This window comes from Haematobia irritans, chromosome 3 (assembly GCF_050003625.1).
Source record: "Haematobia irritans isolate KBUSLIRL chromosome 3, ASM5000362v1, whole genome shotgun sequence".
Lineage (NCBI taxonomy): Eukaryota > Metazoa > Arthropoda > Insecta > Diptera > Muscidae > Haematobia > Haematobia irritans.
The window spans coordinates 18,705,802-18,715,973 of NC_134399.1; the positions used below are offsets into that span (position 1 = coordinate 18,705,802).

General features: G+C 33.4%; 1 protein-coding gene across 7 annotated transcripts in view; it reads right to left on the bottom strand.

The window, feature by feature from the left end:
- The window catches only part of LOC142229271 (uncharacterized), a 48,019-nt gene extending 38,536 nt beyond the window's left edge, over positions 1-9,483 (bottom strand). For 3 of the 7 annotated variants that reach the window (XM_075299805.1, XM_075299802.1, XM_075299801.1), the window contains exons 1-3: positions 9,287-9,483; positions 5,876-6,496; positions 40-2,059 (exon numbers count right to left, since the gene is read on the bottom strand). In XM_075299805.1, the coding sequence (XP_075155920.1) occupies positions 40-2,059; positions 5,876-6,454 (2,599 nt within the window). In that variant the 5' untranslated portion in view covers positions 6,455-6,496; positions 9,287-9,483. The remainder of the gene's footprint in view (positions 1-39; positions 2,060-5,875; positions 6,497-9,286) is intronic. The other 4 variants (XM_075299804.1, XM_075299803.1, XM_075299806.1 and 1 more) reach the window with 4 other exon arrangements.
- Positions 9,484-10,172: the final 689 nt, after the last annotated feature.

Genomic DNA, 10,172 nt, shown 5'->3' on the forward strand with positions numbered 1-10,172 from the left:
TAATACCTGTGATTAGAAATATCATTAAAATGTACTTACATGCCTGTCCAACATTGGTATTCGTAATTGGTACGGCATTTTCCGAGGCTGTATCTTCACCATCTGCATGACGCTCTTCCAAATGCATTACATCTGCCACAGTAGCATTATTACCGGAGGAGACTGGGGCATCCGTACCCATGACCATACGTTGTGAAGCTTCCAATTCTGGTTCGCCCAGGACTAAGCGTGATAAGCCGGGTGGTGGCAATAAACCATCGGCTTCAGGCTGTTGTTCTTGTTCGGAATTTTCAGATAAATGACTGGTTTGAAGGTACTGATTGCGTTCATCATTAGGCGGAGGCACAGAAGCCACCACATTTGCAACATTTACTGTATTAGGCAAACTAATCGAAGATGATGTTTGTTGCACAATTGGTGGCGATAGAATTTCCTGATTTTCTTGTGAGGGCAATTCATTGTTTTCAGGCTCCATTAGGGCAACACCAGATGATACATTGGCAAAGTCTGCCGGGGGTGGTGGGGCCACATTAAAAATAGCTGGTGCTGGTGCTGGTGCTGGCGTTGTCGCCATAAAGCCAGTAGCACGATGATGTTGAGCAAAGCCCGAACGCTTAAAAGGATTTCCAGCAACCCCAGCAGCTGGTGCTGCTGCCGGAGGTAAGGCGGAAGGTGGTGGCAGCACACTTGATGATGGAGGTAAAGCAGGGGATTGTACATTAGTCGGTCTCTTTACTGTTACCTCTTCGCTGTTTTGAAAACCCTGAGGTGGCATTAATGCGCTCTCTGCAGGAGGATTTTCACTCACCGGGGTATTTCCCATTGGAGGAGATGCATATTGCTTTGAAGGCAAAGTAACTGGCTTGGCTTGAGACACAAATACTGTGTTTGGAATGTTATTGGATGCTGATGCTGATGTTGGAGGTGGTGGTGGCTGTACGGCGTGGGTATTGTAATTGTGATTTTCCGAATTCGAAGAAAATTCTGTGGGAGGAGGAGCCACCACGGAAGTCTGTGTATCCATTGATTTGGATACAGACTGAAGTGAAACATTTTTATTGTCTTCTGAAATTGATGTTGTAATTTGTTGTTGATTAGTTTCGTTAGTGGACCAATTCCAATTATCGTTGTTTGCGTTGGCAGCACCGGTTTGTTGCTGCTGTTGCTGTTGAATTTCGTTATCGTTTGGAGTATTCCAATTCCAGTTATCATTATGCTGCTCAACTTGACCAAGTGCATTTTTATTTTCTACTTGTTCGTTCGTGCTCGTTGCCGAAGTGTTCCAATTCCAAGAATCATTTGATTGTTGATTAAAACTATCAGTAATAAGGTTCGAATTGAAGGATGGGTTTTGCTCATTACCAGCACCAAGAGTGGGAGGTGCTGGTGGGCTAGGCATCTGCATTGGATGCATTTGAGGCGAAGCTGTTTGATTAGGATCAAATTGTTTTTGTTGTTGTTGTTGTTGAGAACCAGTCTCGCTTGCTTCTACGGTGGAATTATCATTCCAATCCCAATCACCCCAACCATCACCGGTAGATTGGCTTGGGTTATTGTTATTATTCGTATTGTCAAAGAAATTGACAGCATTCGTTTGTGACATGTTTGTTAATGGGGGCTGTTGTTGTTGTTGGGTTGCAGGAACTCCAGTTGAAGGCTGTTGAAAGTATGCTGAAGCAACCCCAGCAGTAGTTTGTTGCTGTTGCTGCTGCTGCTGCCGTTGATATATACTATTGCCCCCTTGCTGTTGCTGTTGATGAAGACTGTTGTATGAATTGTCATACATCTGATGATTGGCAACAGCATTTTGTTGTGGCCATTGTTGAGTTTGTGGCGTTTGCTGCGATGATACCGGTGGTGGTGGTAGTTGTGGCCCTCCTGTATTCTGCTGATACATTATATTAGAATTTTGAAAATTTTGTTGTGTACTTTGCCAATTATTTGCCCCTGTGTTCGTTGCTCCAGCCGCAGGCAAAGGGGGCTGCATTTGAGGCATCATTTTTGTAGATGGCAAATAATTTTGTGTAGCGGTTGTTGTTAAATGATTTGGCCAAGAATTCTATAGAAATACGAAAAGAAAAAATATTTATTAGAGACTTTTCCAAGAAATATCCATGATAATAGCTACAAATTAAAATGAAAAAAAATTATATTCATAATTTCTATCAATTATTTCTTAGGGTAAGGGTCTGTAGCGGAAATCGTTACGTGAGACAGTAATCGGAAAGAGTAAAGCTTAAAAAGTTTCCAAATTAAAAAAAATGACAAAAAGATTTTTTGCAAATCTGGCATTTTAATCTTTAATATATAAATAATTTTCGAAAGACTAAAGGTCGACAGAATCGATTTTCACATACGTCAAAAGGATAATATTGCAAACTTAAAAAAAAACAACTTTTTCAAATGATAAAAAAGTGGCTTTGTATTACGAAATAAATGGAAATTGAAATTGAAATATGTATGTATAAAATTCATAATAATCTGTAAAACATCAACGTTTTTGTTTTGAATACATTTGTTATAATGAAAAATTATTGTTATTATTTTTGGAGTTTTGGATGGTTATTGGTTATGCTCATTAGGTATTAAATAGCCACGTTGTAATTTCTAGATATAAATTTTTCAATAATCCGAACATCGATTTTTTGACTCTGATATCAATTGCGTAATTTTTCAAAAGGATAAATTTTTCGCCCAAATGTGGTCCTATATGGCCCATTTGGAAGCACGGTTGCCAAAGTTGGAAGAAATAAAATTTTTACAAAATTTTCTATAGAAATAAAATTTTGACAAAATTTTCTAAGAAATAAAATTTTGACAAAATTTTCTATAGATTCTATAAATTTTGACAAATTTTATTTCTATAGAAAAATAAAATATTGATAAAATTTCCTATAGAAATAAAATTTTGATAAAATTTTATGTTCTTTAGAAATAAAATTTTGACAAAATTTTCTATAGAAATAAAATTTTGACAAAATTTTCTATAGGAAAAAAATTTTGACAAAATTTTCTATAGAAATAAAATTTTGACAAAATTTTCTATAGAAATACAATTTTGAAAAATTTTCTATAGAAATAAAATTTTGACAAAATTTTCTATAGAAATAAAGTTTTGACAAAATTTTCTATAGAAATAAAATTTTGACAAAATTTTCTATAGAAATAAAATTTTGACAAAATTTTCTATAGAAATAAAATTTTGACAAAATGTTCTATAGAAATAAAATTTTGACAAAATTGTATTTCTAAAGAAAAGAAAATTTTGTCAAAATTTTATTTCTAAAGAAAAGAAAATGTTGTCAAAATTTTATTTCTATAGAAATAAAATTTTGCAAAATTTTCTATAAAAATAAAATTTTGACAAAATTTTCTATAGAAATAAAATTTTGACAAAATTTTCTATAGAAATAGAATTTTGACAAAATTTTCTATAGAAATAAAATTTTGACAAAATTTTCTATAGAAATGAAATTTTAACAAAATTTTCTATAGAAATAAAATTTTGACAAAATTTTCTATAGGAATAGAATTTTGACAATATTTTGTCATAACACATCCCTAGTCATTGAACTTAACATAGAATCGGGCAGCACTCAGTGATAAGAGAGAAGTTCACCACTGTGGTATCACAATGGACTGAATAGTCTAGGTTAGGTTAGGTTATGTGGCAGCCCGATGTATCGGGCTCACTTAGACTATTCAGTCCATTGTGATACCACAGTGGTGAACTTCTCTCTTATCACTGAGTGCTGCCCGATTCCATGTTAAGCTCAATGACAAGGGACTTCCTTTTTATAGCCGAGTCCAAACGGCGTTCCACATTCCAGTGAAACCACTTAGAGAAGCTTTGAACACCTCAGAAATATCACCAGCATTACTGAGGTGGGATAATCCACTGCTGAAAAACTTTTTGGTTTTCGGTCGTAGCAGGAATCGAACCCACGACCTTGTGTATGCAAGGCGGGCATGCTAACCATAGCACCACGGTGGATCCCAATAGTCTAAGTGAGCCTGAAATATCGGGCTGCCACTATGCCTAACCTAACCTAACCTACCATTTTTGGTAGAATTCTATCAATTTCGTCAACCGTGGTTGCATACCATCCGACCAACTTCAATAACACCTAATTCTGCCAAGTTGCAAGCCGATACCTAATATCGTTTGAAAGTTGGCGTTATTTCAACAGACAGACGAACGAAGGACGGACAATGCTAGAGCCAAAGACAATAACCTCTAGGAAGATAGGAAATTGGCTACGGAGGAGATCAAACCATTTACCGTGTTAGTTTCATACTCGAACCAAACGCGTATACGACAAGTATTGACATAGCATTAAAATGCAAACAAAAATTAAGTGCAGGAAATAAATTTCCATAAATTGGAAAATGTAATTTTTTTGTTGTTGCCTAAAATTTAATTAAGAAAATTAAGTTTTTCATTTAAAAAATAAAAAAAGTAATACAAATAAAAATATTACAACCATGTATGGAACTAACATGGTAAATGCAAAATTTGATATGAAGCAAGCCAATTTCCTATCTTCCTACAATTTATTGTCTTTGGCAAGAGCGACACATAATATCACCACGACCCAGAATATATATGTAATTTCTGAGACAATTATTTACATGTTACTTCGTATATTTGTTAGGGGGTATTCTAATGACACTATCCTATGTTGGAGGATATTAAACCCAATCTCGATAATACTGTTTTTGTATCTTATGAGCAATAGGCTAAAAATTACTACCAGCTAAAAAAGAAGGAATGTGTAAAAATAAATACAGCATAAAAAATTATAAATCCAAACATTTGATTTTGATAAATAATATGCCAAACATAAAGCCCAAAATAAAATTTTGATAATGAAAAATTTTGCAGACATGAAACCCAATAAAAATTTCTTTCACCAATTCTACAAATGAGTGAGATAAAAACCAAAATGTGATGTGATAAATTGTACAAATATATGGCATAACTGAAATGCAATAAACTCGATATAATCTTTATATATATGCTACAATATTCGTTAATAGACACAGAAGATAAATCTGCCAAAAGCAGCAAGTATATGTCTGCAGATAAAGGAAAAATGTCCCTGATTGCCAGAGGAGCAATTGTTACAACTCAAATTTCCCAAAACAATTATTACTTTGGTTCAAATTCTCAAAAAAAAGATAAATTACCATTTATAAAAGCAATGTAATAACTAACACAACGCTCAAAGAAATTTTATAATAATCCGCAGACAAAACTACCAGACTTTTAGATAAATAAATATAATAATAAGAAAAAATTCTTTGATTGCATTTTTCTGTTACTTTCAAAAAAAAAAAAAAACAAAAAAGAAAATCTATGGACCAATTTTAAAACAAAAATCCATATCCATATGCCAGGATATTAAAATAAATATTTTTCGTTCTTGCATTTTTTATTTTACCTCAAGTTTCAAACACTTATGGCGATTTCGATTGGGAAAAAAGGTGCAATATTCTCGAAATTGATTGCAAGATATCAAGGACACTGTCATAGATTTTGGATACTTTATACCTCACAATATTATAAATTAATAATAACTTTAGAATTACACTATCATTTGGCCGAAATGTCAATTAGGGAAAAAGTAGTGTAACACCAAGGCAACATATTTTTTGCGAATCGAAAACGCCCTTAGTAACTGGTATTTATAGATTGTATAGATATTTGTAATTGACATAATTACGAATAATTTAATAGAGCAATTACAACATCTTGCATTTCAGTTATCCCATATCCATATTTACATACAAAATTTATAAAAAAATTTACAAAATGAAATCAACTCCATAAATGTAATGAAAAACATATTCAATATTTCCAATACAAATTTACCTGTTGATTATTATTATTATTGTTACTGAAAACCCCTTGAACTAGATGATTATTGGTGGTATTATGACCCATAATCGCTTGTGATGTTGGATGAGCATTTTGTGTAATAGTTGTCGATTGCAGATGGTTTTGACGCTGCTGTGGTGACAGAGCATAAGGAGCTGCTGCTGGTGTTGTCGTCGAAATATTATTATTGTTATTATTATTCATACGCATTGTTGTCGGCATCGTGCTATTGTTGTTTATAGATAAATTGGTTTTATTTGAATATTGTTGTGACGTCATCAAAAGTGAAGAATTATTTAAAGTAGCCTGAGATCTCAGTTGTGATGATGTGTGGTGGTGTGGAGGGCGTGTTGGTGGCCCCTGTTTCTGCTGGACAGTATTCGCAGCAGCAGCAACATTCATGGGAGGCATGGATGAGGCATTAATATTAAAATTTTGTTGAGCTGTTGAAGAAATGCTTGTTGCAGTTGGCATAGAAGAGTATGAATGTGAGGACGATATGGTGTTTGATAATAATGATGATGATGATGATGGTGGTGGAGGAGGAGGTTGTTTATGATGAACCCAAGACATATTTTCTTTATTTAAAATCCCAGAGCTCTATGCAAAAAGCACCTAGGATTTTATTCAAAATGTATAAGGAATATATTTACAAATGGTTAATGATTTTATGCATATGCAGACAACATTCAAAAAATAACACAACTTGCCCCAACATACATACACCTAATCGATTATGTAAAAAAAATATAAAAAATATTGATTTTTATTAACATAAACCGGATCCCCAAATTAGCTCAAAAGTTGAATGCACCCCCTCTGCATACATAAAGAGTCGTTGTCGTGGTTGAATGGTCATAAACACATAACAAAAACAACAATAAAAATAATAATACATACAATAAGAAAAAAACAAAAGCAAAAGCAATGATAAAGCTTCACTTAAATTCTTTTTAAAAGTCTTTTTAAAATAATGGCAATTTATAAACAAAAAGAACTTTACTTTCATTTGTACTTGTTGTGTCTGTCGTTCGTCTGTTCGTTCAACTAAAAAAGAAAATTGAATAATCCCATTTAATTGTTTTTGTTTTTAGTCTGTCCCACTCGTGTTGTTGGTGTTGTGCAAAACTTAAGAGTTTACGTGGATCTTTTTCTTCGACCACTCTCTACACGCAGAGAGCAGAGCCGATTGCATTCTTATATTTAGTGACGGCGTCTCTTCGTAGTCATCGGCGGAAATGGGAAACAAGAGTAGAAATCAGAATTCTTGATATATTCGAGAAATGTGAGCGGAGCATAGAGGGAGATTTTCCGAATTCTTAGGGGAGATATTAAGTTCGCATTATCGCGTCAAAACAGACATCTTTTCACGTTTATTGGAGGGGAAATAATTCATTTCAAAGAAACTAAACATATTCAGTTCTTGTTTTGAATGTTTAAATAAATTAACCCAGCTTTATTATAGCGGCTAAACTCGAACTTAGTACCCACCTTTACCCAAAAATCCTAATCCATTAAAGGATAAATATACACTTTTTATATTTCCAGTTATTAAACTGACCAATTTTTAAATAAGATGAAACCTCACAAACTTGAACACTCTGAAAACCGGACACCTCCCAAAATTGGATATGTGCCGTGAGACTTTTGTTACATTAATACATTATAACTGGACACCTCCCAAATGTGGATAAAATTGCGGCGACAGTGGGTGTCCACTTCTGAGAAGTTTCACTGTACAACAAAGAGTTGATCACGTCACAATTGCAATAAAAAACTCCGCTAAGATTAATGAAGTCTTTTGCTATACTCTGTCCAATCAAACTCTGGGCAAGATCCTATTTTTATATTTACCAATACTTGGTTTCGTAAAATGCAAGGGCTGATTGGAGATGAATTATGAAATGTCATATTAGTAGGTGGGTCATACAAGGAATTTTGGTTATATGGTAAATGAAGTGATCAATTATTTGACCAATACAGTTGGAAAATCAGGGGAACCCGGTCTCCCCTTGGACTATAGTGAAGATTCATTCTTATTTTTTTTTTTTTAATTTTACCCTTTGAAACACTGGCCTTAAGATTAGGCAAGTGTAGCAGGGAGGGTCCTTGGGCAAAACTGTTGGAAGATCGCCAGGATCAAGATGGTGAGACTATCTTAAATGTAGCCCAAAGGCTGGAATTGAAAGTATGGTAGGTAATATTTGTATCATCTTCAAAGATTAAATATTTCTTACTCCACCCGTACTGCGATTAAATAAAAAATGAAGATTTTTGGCGAAATGGTGGTAGTTTGCAACCCGAATACCCTAAACAAAACTGACCAGATATAAGAGTAGAATACGAAAAAATCTATAAGCCCAATATATGTCCTGCTGACACCATTTTATGCCACATCACAGTGATGTTACATCCTGGAATACCTCACCATAAAAATTTGATAAATTTGTTGCGCCCAGTTTTTTATACATAATTTATATCATTTGTGTATATATTAATTGTCTTATGATCGTAATTCCAAACTCTTAGCAAAAAGTCCAATTAGAAATTTTTTATTTACATAAATACATATGTTTTTTCCAATGCGAATAATCCCATATGTTGTAATCGTTTTTTCGTACTTTTTATTCGTAATTATGAATTTATGTGACTTACAGTATTAAAAATGTATTGATCTTTTAATTCATTCATTGTACATCCATAGAGTATATATAATATTTATTCCCAAACTATAAAAGTTTTGACAATAACCCACTTCTTACATCTCTCACTTGCATACAATAAATATCCACAAAGTCTGCTACTAATTAAAAAAGAATGACCGCCGATGACATGCCACGGAATTGACTTCGATCTTTTGTTTGCACAACACGACACAATACGAAAACCAAAGACTATTAATAAAGAAGACATGAGATAAGCTTGTTCTTCCTCTTTTTCTTGAAAAAACAGAGATTAATATCATACATGTTCCATGAGACGTTGCAACTTTTTTTCGGTTTCTCTTTTCATTTTGCATTCGTAACAAAACTTAATTCGCTTATTTTAGCAATTTTTTTTAACTCATAAACGAACAAAAACACTTTGTGAAACATTTTATTAATAATTTAGTGCAACCGACACAGAAATTTGCGTGAAATGTTGGAGAAAATAGCTAAATAAAAATTGTCTGCATCAAACCAGTAAGTTCGGAGCGCTTTTCCAACAAGTATGATATTAATCTCTGTTTTCTAGTACTAACACTATCAAAGCCCATTTCACGTCTTCTTTATTAATAGTCTTTGATACACATACACACACTCTTGTACATATCACATACACCGAATCATACATATATATGTTATACGTTGGCACCTTATTTTACAAGGCAAATGAATGAGAAAAATTTCTTGCAGCACTTTTTACCTTTTGCTTTTTTATGTTTTTTTCTGCTTACAAACACTTATATTTTATGGTATTTTTAGTAATTTCGAAAGCATACACATTATTCTTTATGTTTTGGCTGATTTTAGTTGGAAATTTTGACAATATCCCAGTTAATTTTCAGGTGAAAACTTTGTTAAAACTTTTACTGCTCTCACGGCAAACAGGCAACGAAGTCGACTGGATAATACTGTACGGCGTATGAGAATATAAATGATGGCGTCGATATTTGGACTAACTAAAAGCACAATGAAAAGCTGTGGCGACGACCATTATTGTGATTGATTTCATATCTATTCAAATAAAATGTATAGAAAGCGGAAAAATTTATTGTATGTTGAAGATGGGACGAAATTAGCATATACATAGTGATGATATCTAATAATGGAATACAAATGTCCACAGTGGGACCATAGACCAAGAATGCACAATGATTTTGCACTCAATTTCCTTTTGGAGTACTAGAATTGACGTAAAATCAATCAAAGGGCATTAAACAAAGTGTGGATGTTCGGAATTGTATAACCTTTTCAAAAGATGAAAGAAAAGAAAACAAAAAATATAGAGACATACCTTGATAATTCACCATGTTTTTGTTTATTTGCAGTGCGCAGTCATTCCACTCAATTGCACAGTCAAGTGACTCAATTTATTTTTGGAAAACGAGAATAACCGTATAAATTAGTAAATTTGCATTACAAAAAAGGTGTGGATGAATAGTATTTTATAAACTTTCACAATATTTGGTATTTCAACGAGAGGACAATGGAAAGAAAACAAATTAAAGCCAAATTAAAAAATCACTCAATTGCAGACGAAAAAGAGCCATCTACGGTGTGCAGACAAACTACAGCGCTGTGAATTCACT